Source organism: Olea europaea, chromosome 3 (assembly GCF_002742605.1).
Source record: "Olea europaea var. sylvestris chromosome 3, O_europaea_v1, whole genome shotgun sequence".
Taxonomy (NCBI): domain Eukaryota; kingdom Viridiplantae; phylum Streptophyta; class Magnoliopsida; order Lamiales; family Oleaceae; genus Olea; species Olea europaea.
The window spans coordinates 4,342,862-4,366,568 of NC_036239.1; the positions used below are offsets into that span (position 1 = coordinate 4,342,862).

General features: G+C 36.7%; 2 protein-coding genes across 13 annotated transcripts; one reads left to right on the plus strand and one right to left on the minus strand.

The window, feature by feature from the left end:
* Positions 1–432: 432 nt before the first annotated feature.
* Positions 433–17,458, minus strand: LOC111382944 (RNA-binding protein 28-like). Of its 12 annotated transcripts, none has more exons than XR_002700661.1 (12): positions 17,340–17,458; positions 16,898–16,966; positions 16,136–16,235; positions 15,960–16,020; positions 15,712–15,748; positions 15,492–15,622; positions 15,261–15,353; positions 15,010–15,105; positions 14,842–14,921; positions 14,116–14,283; positions 10,892–11,023; positions 433–516 (listed from the first exon to the last, which is right to left on the minus strand). XR_002700661.1 is itself a non-coding variant. In XM_023007014.1 (11 exons), the coding sequence occupies exons 2-11, from the start codon at positions 16,921–16,923 to the stop codon at positions 11,018–11,020; spliced, it is 798 nt and encodes a 265-aa protein (XP_022862782.1). In that variant the 5' UTR covers positions 16,924–16,966; positions 17,340–17,458; the 3' UTR covers positions 10,107–11,017. The 12 variants fall into 12 exon arrangements, 5 of the variants coding, with proteins under 5 accessions (XP_022862782.1, XP_022862766.1, XP_022862760.1 ...); XR_002700662.1 differs by lacking the exon at positions 433–516 and adding an exon at positions 973–1,338 and having other exon boundaries at positions 14,116–14,249; XR_002700659.1 differs by lacking the exon at positions 433–516 and adding an exon at positions 973–1,286.
* Positions 17,459–20,836: 3,378 nt separating this feature from the next.
* Positions 20,837–21,706, plus strand: LOC111377275. The gene is made up of 2 exons (XM_023000350.1): positions 20,837–21,344; positions 21,651–21,706. Exons 1-2 carry the CDS (start codon positions 20,837–20,839, stop codon positions 21,704–21,706), a joined length of 564 nt encoding a protein of 187 aa, XP_022856118.1.
* Positions 21,707–23,707: the final 2,001 nt, after the last annotated feature.

The following is a 23,707-nucleotide window of genomic DNA, read 5'->3' on the forward strand; positions in this document are numbered from 1 at the left end:
TTATGATATCCACTACTTTTATTAATTTTTTAATCATATATTTTATTAAATTTTATCAATATTTACTAAAAATTTGATTTTTAGCTAATAAAACAGAACCTAAATGTGGTAATTTTAGTTCCTAGTTACGCAAAATTTCAATCTAGCAGGGCCAATATATTTGAATTTATTTCACAATCAATAAAATTATACATTATACAGACACTAAAAAAAAAAGGATAAAGAGGCGAAAAGTAGACACCAACTAAACGGTAGAAAAAATAACATCATTCTTCCAAGTGTATGCCGGTGGTGGCGGTGTTCAGTTCCCGGTGGGTCTCCTCCGCCACCTTGGCCTTCCAGTATTTGCATGCGGGGTCGTAGTTAGGTTTCCGGTGGGTTTCCTCCGCCACCTTGGCCTTGCAAACAGCAGTTTCAACCATATTTTTTATGTTTGGTACCTCGTACCTTTGTGCAACGTAAACTCCACCAATCATGCCTATCACCACTGCAAAACCTCTTCCGACTAAACCCATTCTGCATTCGAGTAATTGACTTTTTATTTTTATTTTTTGTGAGTTTGATGAGAACTTTTATTTTATTTTAGACTTGTTTGCATAATTGATGAAGGACGATGGGTTTGTAACTAATGTATTAATAGTCTTCAGTGTAGTATTGTGCAAGAATGTCATTTTATATTTACTTGTTATTTTATATTTACTTGGGAGCTAAGGCCATCTGCTGACCCCTTCTCCAAGAGTCAACTCGTTACAAGATTTTGGTAATTTCATTTTTATTAGATACTTTGATTTGCGAATACTGGTTGACCCATTTTTCAATATTAAATTTTGTAAAAAGTGATTTTATTTTATTTTATTTTATTTTAATTTTTTTGCAGAACATGTGATTAAAATGTGTGAAAAATTTTATGTTCATATACGAAACTATTTTATTGGAAAATGTATAATAAATTCTCAAAAATAGAGCTCAAAAAGAAGATACATATACGTGTATATATTATTGCTCAAACCTACTTCAATACTTACAAAAAGAAGAGTGCATAGCCCCCCCAGGGCACATCTCAACTGGCAAAGATGAAGGCGCTTCAAGGCTGACAGATTAGAGGTCGTAAATTCGATTCCTTAAAGATTCTTGGAAGGCAAATGTTCTCCTGAAAGGCAGGATTTATCCTGGAAGACAAGGTGCAAAGATGGGAAACGACTTGCTTGGCACTTTGGCAGATCAGTTGGGGGGCTCTTGAGCACTGGTCAATTTGGAACACAACATGCGGTTTAACCTATCTGCAGCTTGAGAAGCCAAGGTGTAGACTCCAGAATTTAGTCACTGTAAGGTGGATACCTGAATATTTTAAAAAAAAAAAAAAAAAGGAAGAAGAGTGCATATATATATAATTTAAAATAAAAATTATTATTGCAAAAAGAAATCAACAAAATCTGGTCTCCCACTATCAAGAGCTTGTTTGACGAAGATTTTACAAGTGAAAAATAATTTTTTTGAAGAATGTATCAACAAAAGGTGGAGAGAAGTGAATTCCGTATAATATATTATTCCAAACAAGCTCCATAAGAATGACAAAATGTTTTGCTCCTGTCGGTGTCGAAGAGGGGACTATGTTCCCATCTTGACTGTATTAAAGAATATAACAAATAAGTAAACTGATCGAAAAATGCGAATATTTTAGTCCCACTCCACCTCCCAAAAATCGACAACAGGGCAGTAGAACATAAAGGGCCGCCTCGACCCACTTGCTCCATTGCCATCTCTAACTATCGTGGGATGTTTAAGCATGTTTATGTTTTGACCAATTTAACAAAACGAATATGCCATTTGTATGGAGGCTGTTAAATTTCACTTGTTACATTATTGCCAAACTGATTCGTTCCAACTGTTAAATGTGCATCTTAGACGAGGGGATAAAAACACTATGATCGGTTAAAAAAACCCCAAAAAATTTGAATGTGAGATTAAAACAAAATTTTCGAAGGGAAAAATAAGAAAAAGAAAAAACGTGAACAGGTATTGGATTGATGATAAAATAGAATCCTAGGTCGCGAACAGTGATTCGATTGATGATGAAGAAAGAAAATTATTGGTTCAATTCTCTGCGCAAAAGTATTTACCGATTCTCCAAAGAAATATGTTGGTCTAGTTGAAACCATTAGAGGGTTTCAATTGATCCTTTCCGGAGAAAAAGATCAAGGCGTACATGTCAGCTTAAAGTACCAAGAAACAAACACACTAGGATCTTTTATGACTTTTAAGACAAAATTATCATTGGAACCACCTCTTGAGCTGCTGCTTGGAGCCTTGCTTCTTGTCAACATCGGTTGGATTAGAATTGGTCTACGTAAATTTGGATCTATATTGTTCGATCAACATATCGAGTTTATCGACTACATCTCTTCCCAATGGATCATTATTATTTTTACCTCTTTTCCTTGGATTACTGTCTTCTTTGGATTGTTTAGTTAGATCTTGCGATCCGATTCTTTTTCTTTTCATGTTTGTGTCTTCGCCGCTCCAGGGCTTCCTTATTTTCAGCTGGTTCACCACCTACTGCTTCAAGCCTTTTAAGGTTTTCTCAGGTAAAGCACCATCTATCCTACTTCGCATAGAACGTTTCTGTTTCTTGGTAGCCCTATCTTCTGAGTTTGCACACTTTGTTTTCTTCACCCCTTCTAGAGAAACCTGGAGGTAATGTCGTGAAAACTTCTTCTAATTCTCCATTCAAGAATGCGTTTTTAATGTCGAGTTGTTAGAAAGGCCGGTCCAAATTTGCTGCTATGGATAAGATTGCCCGGATGGTATTCAATTTTGCTACCGGAACAAATGTTTCTGTGTAGTTGTTGCCATAGGTCTGTGTATATCCTTTTGCAACCAGGCGAGCTTTGTATCTTTCTATAGTCCCATCTGCTTTGTATTTCACATTGAAGACCCATTTGCAACCAACAGGTTTTTTTCCTTTTGGTAACTCTACCACATCCCAAGGTTTATTTTTGTCCAATGCTCGCATTTCTTCCAAAACAGCTTCTTTCCATTTGGGAATAGCCATGGCTTCCTGGATATTGTTTGGAATTTTTGTACTGTCAAGGTTAGAAGAAAAAACACGAAATCCTGCAGAAAGGGTGTTATAGGATACAAATTTTGAAATAGGGTGAAAAGTACATGACCGAGGTTGTTTTCTGAGAGCAATAGGTAGATCATTTCCTGAAGACTCGATGTTAACTGGAGGAGTCATCAGTTCCAACTCTTTTGGTGCTTCGGATGTGAGGTTCTCCTTATACGTTGACTTTGGCTTTCTTGAATAAACCAAATCTCCTTGTCAACTTGCTTTCCTGTATCTTCACATAAGTTTAAGTTTCCTTTTGTAAATGGCAAGTTCGGACAAGTTGGTGTGTGTATAATTAGTTCAATAGGAGAGAGATCAAAGCCGAAGATATCTTTCCTTACCCTATCTTCACTTGAATTCTCCCCTGAAGATAGGGGTTTTTGAAGTAGAGCGTTCGTTCGAAGAACGTGACATCAAGGGTAACAAATAATTTTCTTGTAGATGAATCATAACATTTGTATCCTTTCTGAGTAGAAGAGTATCCAATGAGTACACATTTAAGGGAACGAGGGTCAAGTTTTCCCCAATGATGGTTATGTATATGGACGAAAGTAGTGCAACCAAATACTCTAAATCAAGGTAAACGGTTTCGTTGGTTTGTATGTTGATTTCGGGAATGAAGAACGATGATGTTTTGCCAGCTCACAATGCTCACACTGAAGATCAAAGGAATTTTTAATTGAAAACTCGGAAGAAAATACATGTCGTAGATATTGTAAATTAGTATGACCTATTCTAAAATGTCATAATAGAAGTTCGCTATCTCTAGGAATAAGAACAGAATCACAAGTTGCAATTTGATTTAGTTGACTCACATCCGCTTCTTCAAAGTAGTAAAGTCTCTCACATTCCTTAACACTGCCAATCGTCTTCCCAAATGATAGGTCCTGAAAAATACAATAAGATCGAAGAAATTTAGCCGAGCAGTTCGAGTTTTTCGTTAATTGACTAATTGACAGAAAGTTGTAGGATAAGTTGGGAACATGAAGAACAGGCTCAAGTGTTATTGAATTCCAGCTACAGGTGAGAGTGAGCGGTCTGCAATTTTAACTTTGATATTGCCATCATAAGTGGAGTATGTAGAAAAAAGATAATAGAAGTACGTCATGTGATAGGATGCGCCCGAGTCAATAATCCAAGGAGCTTTCAAACAAGTGATTGTATGTAATGCTCTCAGAAAATTACCTTTGTGAGCAAGTGAGCTTGCAGGGGCAGATGATTGGAAACTTGAAAACATTTTATAGAGTTGCTTCAATTGTTCGGGGTTAAATGTACTGCTTGGAGTGGAATTATTGTTTTCATCGATCGGATCTACACATGCTTGGTATCCACGATTCCTGTTGTTTTGTCTGAATTCCCAATCTGATGGCTTCACATGCAAGTCCCAACAAGTATCTTCTTTATGCCCTGATTTACAACAGTGGTCACACCAAGGACGTCCCTTTTGTTTTAAGCCAGGCCCAATTGTAGGTGTCCCTTTGAATTGTGAGCCCATTTCAGTTGACCCATTCCATTTGGATCCAATTGTCACAGGCCCTTTAAGAGAATAAAATGGCCCAGTTTTTCTATGTGGCTGGGCCGGCCCGTTTGGCCCAATTCCTTTAGAAAGCAACACAGACTCGACTCTTCTTCAAGCCCGCTTCTTCTTCCTTCCTTCAACATTACATTTCTCCGGTTTCCTTCTGGACGTACCTCGGCGAACGCCTCATGCGACGACGGCAAGGGTCGTTGACTTAAGATTCTGCCCCTCACGTCGTCGAGGTCACGATCCAGTCTAGCCAGAAATTCGTAAACCCTCTCATTCTCCAATTTAGTTTTGCACCGTACGCTATCGGCCGGACAATCCCATTCTTCTTTAGTATTTTGGTCGAGTTCTTGCCAGAGAGAACTCATTTCCAGGTAATATTCAGTTACTTCCCTTCCTTTTTGTTTCGTTTGCCACAGCCTTGTTCTAATTTCAAAAATTTGGGACGAGTCCTCAGAATCCGAATAAATGTCACGCACTGCATCCCACACGTCCTTTGCCGTTGGCAGGAAGAGATACGTTTTACCAATTGCGGGTTTCATGGAGTTGACTAGCCACGCAGTCACCATTGAATTTTCCGACCTCCACTCTCCAGAAGGGTAGTGGCGGTTGAGGCAGGTTTTTCTTTTCTCCGATAAGATAGACTAACTTCCCTTTCTCGTCGATAATGAGTTTAATAGATTGAGCCCACTCCCGATAATTCTTCCCGTTCAATTTCTCCATAGTAAGTTGGAAAGATGAATTATCTTGGCCTCCCGAGCCCATGGTGGGGAGAGATTCTCCTTCACTGTTTAGAAGCTCTAAAGTTGTCGATTGGTCGTTGTTCCCTGCCATTGACTGTAGACAGCTAGGTTAGGAGGACCGTTGCTCTGATACCATGTAGAGAACGGGCTGTAGTAGGAAGGAAAATTATATTATTTTCTCTTTTAATTGTTACAATCATAAGGGCTCAATTTATAATACAAAGAACATGTTGTGCATGTGGCTCATATAGAGTGGAAGCCCTGGATCAAATAGACCGATGTCGACGCGGAGCGGAGTGAGAGGAGCGGAGCACATTGGACAGATCTGGGAATTTCGGATTATAGCAGCGAAGGGTGAAGGATTTGTTGGCGCAGCAAGGGATGGTGAAGGCACTATCTGGGAAGAAACCAGAGGGTACGTCAGATGCCGATTGGGAAGAGCTTGAGGCGCGAGCAGTTGGTACAATTCGGCTTTGTTTGGCGGACGAAATCATGTATCACGTCATGGACGTTGAGTCTCCGACGGAGGTTTGGGAGAAATTGGAGTCGTTATATGTCAAAGTCTCTCATGAACAAGCTGCATCTAAAACAGCGACTGTACAGGCTGAAGATGTTGGAGGGTACGGATCTGATTCAACACATCAATGTGTTCAATCAAATCATCAGCGATCTATTGCGACTTGAAATCAAGTTTGATGATGAAGACAAGGCAATGATTTTGTTGTGCTCACTTCCTCCTTCGTACGACCATCTGGTGACCACGTTGACGTGGGGTAAAGAGACTCTCGAATTGGAGGAAGTCACGTCAGCCCTGTTAGCCTACAACCAGCGAAAACTGCGTACTGGTGAAACTTCACAGGGTGAAGGGTTGATTGTAAAGGGCTACCAGGATCGTGGAAGAAGGAAGGACAGGGGTGTTTCTTTTAGAGGGAACACAAGATCAAAATCTAGGAATCAAAATAAGAAAAACGTCAAGTGCTACAAATGCCATCAGATGGGCCACTTTAAGAGAGACCGTCCCAATAAGAAGCAGAGTGATGAAAGGAAAGCTGATGGGTCCTCAAACTCAGCTAGTGTTGCAGAAGGAGACTCGGATTCTGGAGATGGAGACATGTTATCAGTCTCTGCAGGTAATTGTAAAATTAAATGACTGTTGGGTACTTGATTCAGCCTGTTCATATCACATGTGTCCTCATCGGGATTGGTTTCATTCATATCGTTTTGGTAATTTTGGATCTGTTCTGATGGGTAATGATGCATCATGTAAGGTCATTGGAATGGAATCCATAAAATTTAAAATGTTCGATGGTGTGATAAGGATCTTGAAAAATATTAGGCATGTACCTGAATTGAAAAAGAATCTAATTTCTTTAGGCACTTTAGACACAAATGGTTACTCTTATAAGTCAGAGTGTGGGGCTCTAACAGTGAAGAAAGGAGCTATGATTGTGATGAAGGGTCAGAAATTAGTAGGGAATATCTACAAACTACTCGGGGATACAGTTGTAAGTGGAGTTGCTATAGCAGAATCTGAGTCAAATGACACTCTTCTATGGCATATGCGACTGGGGCATATAGGAGAACGTGGCATGATTGAGCTTCACAAGAGGAATTTATTGAAGGGGGTAAAATCATGCAAGCTGAATTTTTGCAAGTTCTATGTACTTGGAAAGCAGTCCAAAGTACAGTTCAAGATGGGAAAGCACAAGACAGAGGAAATTCTTGACTACGTGCACTCAGATGTTTGGGGACCAGTCAAAGGTGGATCTCAGTATTTTATTACTTTCATTGATGACTTCTCTAGAAAAATTTGGGTATATTTCATGAAGCACAAGTCTGAAGCCTTTGCCAAGTTCAAATTATGGAAAGTAGAAGTAGAGAACCAGATGAGTAGAAAAATTAAGTATCTGATGACAGATAACGGTACAGAATATACAGATTCACAGTTTCTGAGATTTTGTGAGGAGCATGATATTCAACGGCACTATACAGTTCGCAAGACACCGCAACAGAATGGTGTTGCAGAAAGGATGAACAGAACAATTGCAGAACGGGCAAGACGTTTGAGCCTGAATGCAAGGCTCTCGAAGAGTTTTTGGGCAGAAGCAGTGAACATGGCATGTTATGTCATAAACAGATCACCACGAGCAGCACTAGATGGGAAAGTTGCAAAGTAAGTTTGGACAAGTAATGAAGTTGATTATTCTGAATTGAGAGTATTTGGTTGTCCGGCGTATGTGCATGTATCTAGTGATCAGCGATCCAAACTTGATCCGAAATCAAGAAAATGCATTTTTCTGGGCTATGTTAAAGGTGTAAAGGGATACAAGTTTTGGGATCCAGAAGCAAGGAAGATGGTGATAAGTAGGGATGCAGTAGTTGATGAAGCATTCATGCTTAAAGCTTCTACAGATAAATAGAAGCTCAATTCAGACAAGGGCAGAGGTAAGAGCCAAGTGGTGCAAGTAGAGCTAGACAATGTAAACACAGAAATTAATGCTCAGGGAGCAGATAGTTTTGGGACAGAGGTGGAGCAGTATCATAGTGTTGCCTTAGACCACGTCGCACTACCAAACCACCAGCAAAGTATGAATTTGAGGATTCGATTTCTTATGCACTCATTACCAGCAATAGCGATCCTATAACTTTTCAAGATGCCATTGGTAGTCAGAAGAAAGGTAAATGGATAGAGGCTATGACGGAGGAAATTGAGTCACTGCATAAAAATGATACTCGAGATTTGGTGGAGCTTCCAGAAGGGAAGAAACAGATAGGGTGTAAGTGGGTGTATAGAAAGAAAGAAGCAATGTCAGAAAAGGAAGGAGAAAGATACAAGGCTCGATTAGTAGCAAAGGGATACCCACAGAGGAAGGAAGTAGATTATGATGAAATTTTCTCTCCAGTCGTTAGACACACTTCCATCAGGATTGTTTTGGCAATGGTGGCTAATTTTGATTTGGAGTTAGAACAGCTAGATGTGAAGACTGCTTTCCTTCATGGTGATTTGGAGGAAGAAATTTTCATGAAGCAGCCAGAAGGATTTTTGGAACCAGGAATAGAGAATCTTGTGTGTAAACTGAAGAAGTCTTTATACGGGCTTAAGCAGTCTCCACGACAATGGTACAAGAAGTTTGACTCTCATATGATTCAGATTGGCTACAGTCGTTGTGAGTATGATTGTTGCGTATACTACAGAATTCTTGAGGATAACTCATATATTTTCTTGATGTTGTATGTGGACGAGATGTTAATTGCTACCAAGAACATGGATGAGGTAGACAAATTGAAATCTTTGTTGAGCAGTAAGTTTGATATGAAAGACTCGGGACCGGCTAAGAAAATTCTTGGCATGGAGATCAACAGAGATAGGAAAGCCAAAAAATTATGGGTGTCTCAAAAAAACTATTTGAAGAAAGTGTTAGAGAGGTTTAGCATGTTAGATGCAAAATCAGTTGCCACACCACTTGCAAATCACTTCTGATTATCTAATAATCAGTGCCCAAAGAGTGAAGAAGATGTTGCAGAGATTTCAAAGGTACCTTATGCCAGCGCAGTTGGATGTTTGATGTATGCAATGGTGTGTACCAGACCAAATTTAGCATATGCAGTCAGTGTGATTAGTAAGTATATGGCTAATCCTGGTAGAGAGCATTGGAGAGTTGTAAAATGGATTTTTAAGTACCTGAAAGGTACAATGGAGTGCGTGATCATGTTTGAGAGACAACATGGTGATATTTCAATTCAAGGATATGTAGATGCAGATTATGCAGGAGACTTGGATGACAGAAGGTCCCATACAGGTTATGTTTTCACACTCGCAGGAGAGCCCATATGTTGGAGGTCAATGGTGCAATCACTTGTGGCATTATCTACAACTGAAGCAGAGTACATGGCGGCAACTGAGGCAGCTAAGGAATTATTGTGGTTGAAAGGGCTTGTCAGGGAACTTGGGATCAAGCAAGATAGAATGAAGCTGTACTGTGATAGTCAAAGCGCCATCTTCCTAACTAAGAATCATATTTATCATGCAAGAACCAAGCACATTGATGTGAGATTTCATAAAATAAGAGAGTTGGTTACTTCAGGAGAGTTGTTGTTAGAGAAGGTGCATACCTCAGAGAACGCAGCAGACATGATGGCAAAGCCGATCACAATAGATAGGTTCAAACATTGCTTGAACTTGATTAACAACTCTAGCTGTTAGAGAGGATGTGTCCCAACTCATTGGTCCTAGATGGTGTGGTTTTTTTTCAGGTTATGTTTTTTCTCCTAAGGGGTGAATATTCGCCAAGGTGAAGATTGTTGTGCGTGTGGCTCATATAGAGTGGAACGCAGGCCCTGGATCAAATGGGCCGATGTCGGCGCGGAGCAGAGTGGAGTAAGGAGCGGAGCACATCAAACGGAATAGAGCGGAGCGACGACATCGGTCTTGCGCGGGTTTAATTCACTGTCTAGTTGTTAGGGACGCTGAATGGATTGGGGGTGCAGGGGCAACGCCCCCGCGATACGGTACAGAGGTATTTTCTGTACGGGCCTTCAAGTCTTATATGGGCACAGGCTAGGGTTAGTATAAATAATATATTATAACCCTATTCTTATAAACTGAATAAAGAAATCTCCGCTTCGCTCTCGTGGACGTAGGCATACCGCCGAACCACGTAAAATTCTTGTGTTGATTTTTGTTTTCATCTCTTTAATATTGCGCATAAAATCCAATAGAACAACTATATAAGGTAACTCCTAATCTAGGAAAAGAAAGAAATTTTCCTAATCTAAATAAGGTACACAATCAATTATACAATAATACATAATCAATCCCATAATGTACGGGATTTCTATAGTTAGTGATGAACTCTAGTGATTTACTGAGGTGAGTAAACAATTTGGTAGTGTTCACTTTGACTACTGAAATTGTTGCAACAGAATACACACCAGAAAGCACCTTGGCCTTGTGTGGTGAGGCTAATCTACCCGAAGATAATCATGATTGCGTCTTGACAGAATGGCTTTGACACCAGCATGATGCTTAACCTAGAACACTTATACCATCTGTTAGCAATGAAATCTAGTGATTTACTAAGGTGAGTAAACAATTTGGTAGCGTTTACTTTAATACAGTAGGTTATGAAGCTCTACCACACCAAGACCTTCACCAGTTCTTTGAGCTTCATGTGATTTGATGCATAATTAGTAGGTGCAGATAAGCCATTGTTACACAATGTAAAAAGCACAGTTTTACAAAAATAAAATCTGTGGCAGACTAATCGTAGGCAGCATTTGAAACCTGCGGAAGTTCAGACTTCAGACTCAAATTGCGGCCGGACTACCATTTAAAACACTGGAAAGCAGTAAGTTACACTGTGATTTCATCTTTAATTCTCTCTTCTTCTTTTTTTTTTTCTTTTTTTTTTTTTTTTATTTTTTATAGAGTTTGACCACTAGTCACGAAGCAAAAATAAGTTAGTCAACTGCTTCACACATGCATTCAAATTGATTCAAAGACAGTAACTCTACCTCTCCACCAAGCTGCCGTGCCAAAATAGATAGCCCCTGAATCTCTTTTTGATGCAACGCATGCACGGGCCGATTTTACACTTGTAAAAAGTGCAGAAGAAGCATCCATTTTACATCCATCTTGAGCTAGCCCTACATAATCATATATTGGAGGGCACATCATCATCCCAAACAAAAAAATAAACAAATCCTCTCAGGAGCAATAAGTTGATCAGCTAATTAAGCAACAGCAAATGAGAAAACAATACTTGAGCTTTCCCCTAAAGATAATTAATTATAAATTAGGTAACTGAAAAGTTTGATAATGTTGGCTAGAATCCGTTACTTGAACGAAACTAGAATGGGTCGTGTGTTCGCAGATGATATATATCGAGTGACATTGCTTCTTCAACCCGAACCGAGGAATCACTTAGATATTTTCAATAAATCACAAAATTAAAACAAAAGATATCAATAGACAACAATAAGCTACTATGACTTATGCCCTATGATATTTGAGACAGCTACATGAATTAATTTTCTCAATTGCATCCGGTCCATCACTACTGCTAGAAGATCCTGCGCAACTAGATCTTTCGCAAGCCTTTCTAAAGAGCAGAATATATAAACCTGTAACCAAAACCAGAAAACAACAATATAGCAAAGAAAAGCATGTGAAAGCAGTCCCACGTCTATAATTATTTTATTTGGACTGCTCTCCCACCTAACTCATGGCAATTAGAGCACAAGCAGGAGTTGTGGAGGGCAACACAGAATCTTGGAATTTTTCCAAGAAAAGGATGCAAAATATATGATAAAGTGTCCAAAGAATAGAAAATTTGGTTTTACATTTAATTCATTCTATGTTTTCATTTCAGAACCATAGGGAAACTTAACAATGATCCATTTCTATTTTCTAGGACAAGAATCAACAATCCTATGACATCTATCCCTTGCTGCTCCATCTTGACGACCAACCTTTACTTGGAAGCTTCGTCCAAAAATATTTATGAATAATTTCAGAGAAAATCTAAGGCTGTTAACTTTAAGAGGTAAGGGAGTTGATACTTTTCAACTACTGTATTTGGACAAGTGGAGGTAAAAGGAACATAATGCTTAGAGCTTGTTTAGTGGAGATTTTGATAATTGATTTTTTGACCGTTAGAGATAAAGTAAGTCCTATCAGTAAGAAAAAAATTCAAAAATGACAGCTGGAATAGTGAAATAACGATCAAAAAATTGATTTTAATTAACTTAAAATTCCTACAAAACAAGCACTTAATAAGTTTTACACTATGTTGCTCGGAATTGGGTGTGGGTGTCGGATTGGGACATATTTAGGAGTCAGATTCTTCTTATTTTAAAAATTAAAATACGAGGATACCGTTAAAAAGGATCCGAATTTAGGATACGAGTATAGGGCTCCGTCTAACAAAATATTTTTTTTTTTAAAAATGACAGAACAATTATTTTATTTTATTGTAATATAAGTATTTCTAGTTTTATAATTAATAATACAGAATTTGTGAAAAAGGTAAAATATAATAAATAAAAAGTTTAATACAAAACAGATTTAAATTAAATTGGTTGGATCATACAATTAATCAAAATAAAATAATTATAATTTTATTAACTCATCTTTACAAGGCTCATATGGTATATTAAAAATTGGATCTACAGCTCGCATTAAAAAATTGGTCCAGAACCCACATTAAATTATAGTAGATATCAATCGTTTTCCTCAACTCCTTCCATCTTTTTTCTTTCTGCAACTGCTCGTCTTCTTCTTCCTCCTTTTTTCCTGCAACTGCTTCTTTTTACAACTCCTTAGCCATCCCCAGCTCCCCATCTTTCGCTGTCTTTTCCCTTTTGCTGCCGTGTCTAAGTGCAAAACCAAGGATCCGATCCATATCTCATGTCAATATCTATGTCATGTCGTATCGACACGGACACTTCTCCATTTTTTGAAGAGTTCGAGCATCATAGGTTTTACAACATTTAAAGTATGTAATACCAATTTCCCACGCTTCTCAATAATTCAGTTCAAGCACCACACTTTCTTGACAACTACTTGTTAGTATGCTAACTATTGACACTATCTATGATTCTTGGACTCAGGTATGGTATCGGGAACGAGTACGTATGTCAGATCTTTTATTTTTTTTAAATGTAAAATAGGGGAAATGAATAAAAAGAGTCTAAATTCCAAACACGAGTATGTGAGTGCGTCTTTCAAGTTTCTGTTATTTTACTAACTCCAAATGTCATTTTAAATAGACCAAAATCAATTGTTCACAAAGAAAGAAATAAGTACTGAATGAGTTTAAGACGAATAAAATAGAATTTTGGGATTTAGTTTTCAATTAGGAAGTTGAGAGACTTGATTGCAATTTGGACTCAAAAAATGAGGAACTTGATTGTAATTTGGACTTAGTGGAGCACTAAATAGCACTACATGAAACTCATTTTCAATTTATACAAACAAAACCTAAACCACCGATACATAGAGGGAAAAGGGGGGAAAAATAAGAAAAGAAAAAGAAAAAAGAAAGAAGAAAAAGTGAAAACCTAGTGCCGTAGCTTTCTCTGCCCTCATGGAAGCGACACTAGGTCTATAGAGAGTAGAAGTGGAAAGAAAAGGAAAAGAAAAAAGAAAGTAGAAGCAAAAAGGTAAAGTGTCCAGTTGAAACTTGAAGGATCCAATACATATCCCATACACACGACACGCATACTCCGACCATTTCGAAGAGTCCGAGAATCAGAAGACACTACATTCTTCTATAATTCATCTCCTTACAGCATTAGAAAATAGAAAGTATTTCTCAAGAAAGGGTAATGCTTGAAGTAGAATCCTTGATAAAACATCCATCAAAAAGATATCTGAACAAGGCATTAGGAGTCCTACAGGAGTACGGAAGGAGAATATTATGAGGATGTTGTTGAATTTTTTACTAGTACAATAGAGAATGGTGAGACAATTAGAACTTACATATATGGTACATGAAGCAGTCCTTAGAAAGTACAGTTTCATATATCTCAGATTATACTTATAAAAAGCTTTAGAGAAGATGGTTACTGTTGCCATGGAAGATGGGAAAACGATAGAATGTGATAAAATGGTTAAATGTAGAGGAATTAGAATGCAAGAAGCATTGAAGCCATTGTTCTGTTACACACATAATGGATACTGCGAGAAATAAACTTGTTAACATATATCAGGAGCTGCTACAAATAAATGTAGTTACCATGATGCTGAAGCTCTTCTCTGGGAAGAGGGTAGGTGACAGAACATACTGTGCCACAGTTCCATGCTTGACGGTGTACTTCCTCTGCCACATTAGCATTAAGAAGACCACCAAATATGACTGTCTTAGCGACCCTATTAGCATGTAGAGAGCTCCGTGTGAATAATTCTGAACAAGAATTAGTTATAAGCATATGATATTACAAGTTAAGAAAACCGTACTTCAGAACTAGAACTCAGCATATTTATATAGAAGTTACCAAATTGAAGGTTGGAAAATCCTTCTTCAGAGAAATTATCAGTTTCAAGAAATTCATCAGCAAAAGCCAGCCAGTTTTCAGACTGACTTAGGTTACTAAGTTACTAATCTAACTTTGAGAACAGAAGATAGTCAATTATAAGTTAATAGATATATTCTAATAGTATAAACGAGATTGGTATGGACATATCCATCAATCTGAAATCAAAGATATAAAAGAAAAAGAAGCTAACAAAGGATAGTATGATCAAGAAATGACAAAAAATGTGAATAAAAAGAAATTATTTTACATCTCAGGGGACATCTAAGGAGCAAAATCATTACAAGCCAAACTACAATTTAAGAGATGGAGTTGATGATATTTGGTGAGTTCCCTATGTGGCATTTTAGGATACAAATTTATTGCGAGAGAAATAATAGACTTTATAATCCTGTCTATATAATAATATCAAGCCAATAATATGGTACCTTTGTTTTTTCTGTACCACTTCTTTGATCAGGCAGACTACTAGAAATCACAGTTCCTTTTTGTTTCTTCTTGGATTTACCTATTTAAAATTAAAAATATATATATTAGAGTATAAAAAAATATATAAATGGTCTAGGGGCATATGTTAGCTTTTAGTAGTTAGGTACCTTCCACTTGAGAGTTTGGTGCCTTCCCAAGCTTTTCTTCTGATGTGGCAGAAATGTTCTTGTCGTTCTTTGTCTCAACAACATCTTCCATATGAACTACCAAGTGGTTAAGGCATAACAAGGTAGCATCAAATAAAATTCAAGAATGTATTTACATCTTTACGTTCTAGCAAATGTAGTAGCTCATATTGTAAACTTAAATTCAAATTTTGAGAAAATCATATGTTAGCTATCTCATCAAAGTTTTATACCTTCTAAATGAGAGTTTGGTGGTTCCTTCTTGAGTTTTTCTATCTCTGTGGTTAAAACATCTTTGTCGGTCTCAATAACATCTTCAGTGTGAACTACAAGTGGATAAGGCATAGAACAGTAGCATAAATTAACTTCAAGAACGTATTGACATCTGTACGATGTAGTAAATGTAGAAGCAGATATTGTAAGCTTGGGTCAAAAATTCAGGAAAAGGAAATGAAACTACAGACCTCTATTTTCTTTTGCTCGACATTTCTCAGGTGGAGCACGATGCATAGCATGTTTCACTCCAATTTTTCTACCTCCATTGATCAAGCCATTTTTCAGCTCAATTGCACGGTGAGAATCTTCAACAGTGGCACTAAACTTGCATTAAAAATGAGCATTGCTGTTGGCATTTCCTCACAATTTTACAGAAGGGTGAAGAATCAGTGAAGAAAATATACTTACAATTGAACAAAGCCAAAGCCTCGGTGTACACTGGACCCTGATATATACATGTAATTAAAGTTTACATTTAGCTGCTAAAACTTATGAAGAAAACAATAGTGTCATATCAAATGAAAACGTATTTGATTTCGTATAGTGAGTTAGTGCAATGTTCACATCAAGAAAAAACTTGTGTAAATAGTATTTTTAATAAATAGTACCATAGTTTATGTTATGTCAGTTCAAAATAATAGTTTGTGAAAGCATACCTTTCTTGGTGACCATAAAGCACCGTCTAACTGGTCCAACCTCACTGAATGTTTCTTCAAGCTTAATTATTCACGTAAACAATTTTATGACAACAACAATAAGCATTTAACCATAATAAAAAATACACACACTCACGTATATGTGTATCTAGAGAAAAAAGGAGAGAGATTTGTACCTGAGTACTGGTGAAAGAAAAGGGTAAATTGGCAACAAAAACAGTAGCAGAGCAGTGAGAAGTGTTGCCACTTGCCTTCACCTTCTTGTTGTTTTCCATTCTACGATAGTGTGTAACGGGAGCACCTAATGTTAGAACTATGAACTAAGACAGCTTCTGGCTATGTAAACAGATGGGATCTTTTATTTGTTTGAATTATTATTAGAATATAATACTTATTATAGATTCCTAGATTAAAGTAAAATAGAAGCTTAACCACATTGACAAAGCCTTAGGAATTTCCTTTAATTGTGCTGTGCGCAAATCATTCTCAATGTTAAATTTGTGGTAAACATCATATGAATTAGATAAATGATCATGACATATTTATTAGATTAATTCAGAAAATTCCATTGGCAAAATATGCAGAAAAGCTTTGGGGCTATATCATATCATACATACACACACAAGGAGAGAAATATAACAAGTTCGAATATGTATTTAAAAAATAGAATAGAATCATTTATATAATATTTTATTAGAAAATTTGAGAAAACGAAATCGTTCAAACAACCACAAGCTTCATCTATGACGATTAGTATTTCACTTCCAAATTCCAAGCCTTTGAACCAGCGGCAGGTTTACAATTTCAATCCAGTGAGGACAAGACTTGAGTACCCAAAAGGAAAATCAACCAAAACAATGCACAATACTATAAAAAATGCAACAAGTTATTACAATTGCTGCCAACAGGTTTTCATAGTTTATAAACGCCTTACTTACCTCGAAATTATTTTTATCAAGAGCATTGCAATGTTTCATCAAGCATGTGGTGGGAATTGTGTAAAATTACTACATGATAAGAACAAAACAAGAGTGAGTGATTGTCATGGATGAAACAAGATCACAAGGTATACCACAGTAAAAGGGAATCGATTTCACGAATTGAGAGATTTTGAGAAATTAGTAAAACCTGTAATAGATAATAAGTCCATCTATTGAATGAAAATATGCCATCAAAAGATGAAAAATTGTCAAATAATATGAGAATACAACATTGTAAAGACTTAAAAACCGTAAACCCAAAAATAATTTTCAGCAATGATCCAAAATAACATACAACGTCGTAAGATAAACTCAAATAATAAATACATTGAAATTGCAACAACATAAAAATGAAATTGAAATTGCAACAACATAAAAATGAAAAATGAAAATGATTTACCTAAAAAGCTAACGGGAAGGGTAGAACACGGCCGGATTGTTTGTCGGCCGGTGATTTGGTGGGAACCGAGTCAGAGACTGAGGAAGAAGAGGGTAGTTTTAATATTAACCATGTCAAACAACCAATTTTCCTATTTAACAAAAAAAAAAAAAAAAAATTGACACTATTCTTGTATAAAAGACAAAAATATTAAAAAAATAGAAATATGTTAAAAAGGCCAAAATATCCTTAAGTTACAAATTAAAATCCAAACACCTTTCAATTGAGATTTGAAAACGAAGTCACTTTTTTCATCAGTTTACTCTAATACGATAAAAACTCTTTCATTTTTCATCCACTTCAACCTCAAAATTTCATAAACTTATCAGTTATCAACCTCAACAAAAATATTTCGTTAAATTTCAACATTTTAATTCGATAAGTATCTTTTCCTAATATTAAATTTTGTTTTTATTGAAGTCGTATTTTTTTTAAATGGTAGAGAAAATAATATTAGAGCCGAAGTGAAGGCCAACACTGATCGTCGGAACAAATTATGGTCAGTTACGGACCATACGGACCATTTGGCCGGACCGGACCGGACCCAAATTTTTCTTTTTTTAATTTTCTGAATTAATTTTAATTTTTATGTTAAAAATGTAATTAAATAAGAAATAAATAATATATATATTAAGATAATAAACGAAATATTTAAAGATAGATTAAATAGAAATTTAATTTTTTTGACTTAAATATATGTTTAGTAATTAAATATACGAAATAAATAATAAATATATGTTTAATAATAAATATATGTTTAGTAATTAATTATGGAAACAATTAATATAATTAATTAAAGAAATACTTAAATGAAAATATTAATATATTTTAATTCAAATAAATAATTGAAATAGAGTAATTAAACATGAAATCAATAATATACATAATTAACGAAATATGTAAAGAATAAATGAAATTGAATAATAATTTTCTTACTTAACCAATTAAGATAATTAATTAAAGAAATAGTAAAATGAAAAATTGAATAAAATATTATTATTTTTATTCAAATAAATAATCAAAATAGAATAATTAAATATGAAATGAATAATATACATAACTAACGAAATATTTAAAAAATAAATTAAATTGAATAATAATTTTTTTACTTAACCAATTAAGATAATTAATTAAAGAAATGTTTAAATGACAAATCGAATTAAATATTATTATTTTTATTCAAATAAATAATCGAAATAGAATCATTAAATATGAAATGAATAATATGCATAATTAACGAAATATTTAAATAATAAATTGAATTGAATAATAATTTTCTTACTTATCGAATTAAGATAATTAATTAAAGAAATAGTGAAATGAAAAATCGAATTAAATATTATTATTTTTATTCAAAGAAATAGTCGAAATAGAATAATTAAATATGAAATGAATAATATACGTAATGAACAAAATATTTAAAGAATAAATTAAATTGAATAATATTTTTTTTACTTATCGAATTAAGATAATTAATTAAAGAAATAGTGAAATGAAAAATCGAATTAAATATCAATTCAAATTATTCAAATAAATAATCGAATTAAATTTTCTTACTGATTCTTTTTTTGTTATTAATTGTGTTCTATAGTGTAAAAAACTATGGAACACTTCCAGAACAACGAGCTTAAGTATATTTTTTATGATTACTATGATGTCGCTGATAATTGTTTAATTCGTAATGCAGGTATGGCAAAAGCATGTGTCTCAATCTGTTACTCGACGAATTTCAAACGAAAGAAAATGGTCAGTGGGAATGAAAATGTACAAGTGAAGGAGAAGGGGTTGCTGCTATTTCGATAACAAAAAATACGTCGTTTACGAAAATGTGCAATGAAATACAAAACATGCTTAAGTCGATTCCTCTCACTACGATATGGAATTGGGATTTTTATTTCAGAAGCATTCAATAATTTCGATTCCACTTTTGAAGGTTACTTCTGAAGTGCAAATAAAGCATGTAATTCAATTAAACCAAGGTCGAAAGATAACTCCTATTTGCGTAACTTTGTTGAAGAAAAATGTCCCCGAGGGTGAACATGAAATTTTTGATGGAGAGGATCGTAACGAGAATGATTTTTGGGATACTGTTGAGATTGCTCGTGATGATGATGTGGTTATTCCCGGAACAGATGCTACTCGCCATGATGTCACCGTTACACAAAGGATTTACGAGGAAGTTCGAGACAACAAGGATGAAAGGCCATTTACAAATCAGGATTTGATTGCTTTGTCCAGACAGAGACATGAGGCTGGTGGGAGTTCACATGCTAGGCCGAGTGTACGGTCTTCTAATTGTTCGTTTGTAGTTCCTGATGATGAAGATTTACATGTCGATCAATTGTTTGACACGAAAAGAGATTTGCAAGAAGCTGTGCACCGAATTGCAATGAAACATAATTTTGAGTTTAAGGTAAAAAAATCAAACAAGTCTACATACACAATTATTTGTGTGGACAACAATGGCAGTTGGCGTTTGAGAGCTACAAAAATGGACACAAATGAGTTTTTTGTAGTTCGCAAGTATGCACAGGAACATATCTGTGAAGTGAGTATTCGTTAAAATGATCACAGGCAAGCTCGATCATGGTTTATTGGTCGACAGATAATGCACAAATTTCAGAACCCACGGACGATTTACAGACCTACAGATATCATCAACGACATTCGTCGGGAGTATGGGGTAGTTATAAGTTACCAGAAGACCTGGAAGGCAAAAGAATGTGCATTGGAAGATTTAATGGGTTTAACAGAGGAGAGTTATGCCAAATTGGCCAGGTATTGCCACAACATGGTGAGAATTAATTCTGACTCGATGTTTTTTATTGAAACCGATGGGCAGAATCGCTTCAAGTATTTTTTTTATGGCTCTTGGACAATGCATTAGAAGTTTTCGAAATGCGACGCGACCTCTAATTCTAGTTGATAGTATAGCCCTAAAAGCTAGATATGAAGGGAAGTTGATTATTGTTACATGTTAAGATGTCAACATCCAAATTTACCCTTTTGCATTTGGCATTGTCGATGGAGAAACTGGTCTAGCAATGTGTTGGTTCTTCACGAAGCTGAGAGAAGTAATTGGGGACATCGAGAACATTGCATTTGTGACTGACCGGGGACAGTCGATAATAAATGGTATAGCCGAAGTTTTTCCAGAAGCACATCATAGTTATTGCATGTACCACATTTAGGGCAACCTGAAGACTAGGTACCGGGGCAGTAGCATCGTTGCATTGTTTAAGAGAGTTGCATAAGCTTACAACTTTGAAGAGTTTACGAAGTTCATGGGCGAAATAGAACATAAATCAGAAAGTGCATGGAAATATCTATCAATTATGGGGGTCGAACATTGGACACGGTCACATTTTTCAGGACATCGATACAACATGATGACGTCGAATAATGTGGAGTCGCTCAATGCATTATTCAAGAAGGATCGAGAGTTACCTATTCTCGCAATGATTGAACATATTCATAGCAAGTTGCAACAGTGGTTTTATGACCGACGTGAGGAATCCCAGAATTGCACGAGTGTGCTAACTCCGGCACAAGAAGATCGACTATTCAAAACTCTGAAAGTGGCAAAAGCTCTATTTGTGGTACCACTAGATCAATTTCGCTTCTCCGTGAGATGTGGGCGTAATGTTGGATACATTGTAGACTTGAATGACAATACCTGCACGTGTAGACAATTTCAGTTGAAGAGTTTTCCATGTGCGCATGCTGTCGCAGTAGCTATGTATAAAGGATTTCCACCACACAGCTTATGCAGTCATTATTACATGGCTGATTTTTGGAGAGCAGCGTATGCCGAAACTATATTTCCTCTACCAAATGAAGTCGAGTGGGAAGTTCCTGATTATATTGTAACACTTAATAATTTGTTGCCACCTGAAGTTCGATCGCGTACTCCTGGTCGTAGACGGACGTCTAGAATACCATCTACAGGAGAGTTTTCACAACCGCGTAAGTGCGGGAGGTGCGGCGCTACAGGGCATACACGTCGATTTTGTACAAGTCAGATCCCACTAAACAATGACTCGACGAATGTGTAGTATCTATATAAATCATATGTATTCTCTATTTATAATACGTTTTATATTTTCTCAATTTAAATCGGATGTAATTTTAATCACATTGTTTAATTACTCTTTCTAACAGCATATTTGAATAAAAAAATAGGTTAAGTATAATAAATGTATAATTGGTTAAATTTTTCTTTAATTAACTATATTAATTGGTTAAGTAAATAATTAATTATTTCATATTTAGGGCCTGTCTGGTGTAGCTTAAAAGCAGAATCATACTCGTTGGAAGGAAAAAAGTGACCGTTGGAAGCTGCAATCTTTGACCAATTGTGAGAGATGTGGGACCCATTGTGGAAAAAAAGGGCACAAAAATAACTTTTCATCTGCCAAAAAATTTCTACCAGACACAGCCTTAATTATTGATTTCGATTATTTATTTGAATAAGAATAATAGCACTTACTTTGAGTTTTTCAGTACATCTTCGAACCACTTTTTAGCGTTGGGCATGGTCATACAGCCGATGGTATAACTATCTCTGAAAAATGAAAAAAAGTTACGAAAAATACAAAAAAAAAGAGTAGCAAAATCATAAAATACATACTCGGACTTAAGGGATTTGAACCAATCATCGAACGCCTTCTGTCTGACCGGGTCGATGTCGCGAAAAAGATTGGGGAACGTCCCATCCACAAACCCCCTTCTCTTCGCCTCGGTCGTGTATGGGCAAACAATGTACTATGACGGTAATCTCGATATCTTACCGACCATCAGCTTTGGCACGTCATTAGCACGCTTCTTACCCTTCGGCACCTCCGTCGCCCCCTCCGACACGAATACTACATCGTCATCCGTCATCTCTGACGTCCTCTCGTCCTCCACAACCCCCTCGTCCCTCTCTACTACCACCTCTAGTGTCCCCTTCGCTACCTTCTCGGTCACCCCCTCCGGCACTCCTGTCCCTCCCTCCCGCATCCCTATCCCTCCCTCCACCCCCTCTATCATCCCGGCCTCCTCCGGCACCTCCACCTCGCCCATCCCAGCCTCCTTTGGCACCTCTGACCCGACCTCCACCCCTCCCTCCTGGCCTCCGGCATCGAATCAAAAAACTCATCAAATCCTACGGTCATTGCCCACCAATCTCGAGAAACACCAGTCTCCCCGACACTCCCTCTAACAGAACCTTGGAAGCCTGCTACATCGCCCCGAAGTGCTGCAACCTCAGTATGAAGCTCTTCTAAATCTCATCGTACCATTCCAATCTCATCTCGCAGTGCTACGACCTCTATCGTAAAATCCCGTCGCAGCACCCCTATCTCCTCTCGCAGTGCTACTACCTCTATCGTAAAATCACGTCGCATCGTTCCCAACTCCTCTCTAATAATACCAGTTATGCGTGCAAAGAAATCATCTGAATGATGGGTCTGACTGGGTGCAGGCGATCCACGTGGAAGGTGGGTTGGTGCGGGAGACAGAGATCTCCTCGAAGAATATGATAATGGTGGTAGAGGTGATCTCATTGGTGGAGGGGAAGCAGATCTCATCAGTGGAGGCGAAGGAGATCTCCTACGTGAAAGTGCTCGTCGTTCTACTGGATGACGCTCCTACACAGAGAAGACAATTAATATTAATAATCCATACATGAATATTATAAATCAGAATAAATAATGATCTTAAATAAATGTACCCTATTTCTATCCGGAACGGACTCAAACACTAGATCATTTTCAATAGGTCGAACATGTAATTCATGTACATATATTTGATCCTCCTCTTCCATCGAAACAACCAACTCAGCATGAATTTCGAGCTGACATATCATATTTCAACATGTTAACGAGCGTGTATCGAGCCGAGTTAATGTACGTACAATATAAATTGCAAATATATAATACTCACCTGAGGATCGTCGAGGATAGCTGTCAAATCTTTAGCCGATGGCTTCTCATGTGCTCGTCAATGAAGCATTCGTGGGTAGCTAGTCTCCCTTCTGATCGCCCATTTGCTACCCAAAGCAGGGATAGCTTCATATGCCCACAACTGCAACAATTACAAAAAAAAAAAATTTTATTTATACATTTAATAAAAAAGTTTAACAAGCATTACGTTAAGCTGAATATTTACCTGCAAAGCCATGCAAAAGCCATATACATTATATTTGCGGTCGCCCCTCTCCAATTTTGGCATAGTATGTACCCTCCTGAATACGTGGAGAATATCGGCGTAACATCTCCGACCCCATGAAAAGCTGTTGAAAGTATCGATATCATCAACATCCAATGAAAAAAGGTCAATCGACGTCC

What these genes read in the sequence shown, in the direction of transcription:
- LOC111382944 (XM_023006992.1), bottom strand. Translation starts at nt 16,923, where the DNA reads ATGCTCTTGATAAAAATAATTTCGAG. An exon ending in TTGATAAAAATAATTTCGAG is followed by an intron (nt 16,236 to 16,897) that starts GTAAGTAAGGCG and finishes ACACTATCGTAG; the next exon opens with AATGGAAAACAACAAGAAGG. An exon ending in GTGGTACAGAAAAAACAAAG is followed by an intron (nt 14,284 to 14,841) that starts GTACCATATTAT and finishes ATTCTTGTTCAG; the next exon opens with AATTATTCACACGGAGCTCT.
- LOC111377275 (XM_023000350.1), top strand. Translation starts at nt 20,837, where the DNA reads ATGATTGAACATATTCATAGCAAGTTGCAACAGTGGTTTTATGACCGA. An exon ending in AGGAGAGTTTTCACAACCGC is followed by an intron (nt 21,345 to 21,650) that starts GTAAGTGCGGGA and finishes TTTCATATTTAG; the next exon opens with GGCCTGTCTGGTGTAGCTTA.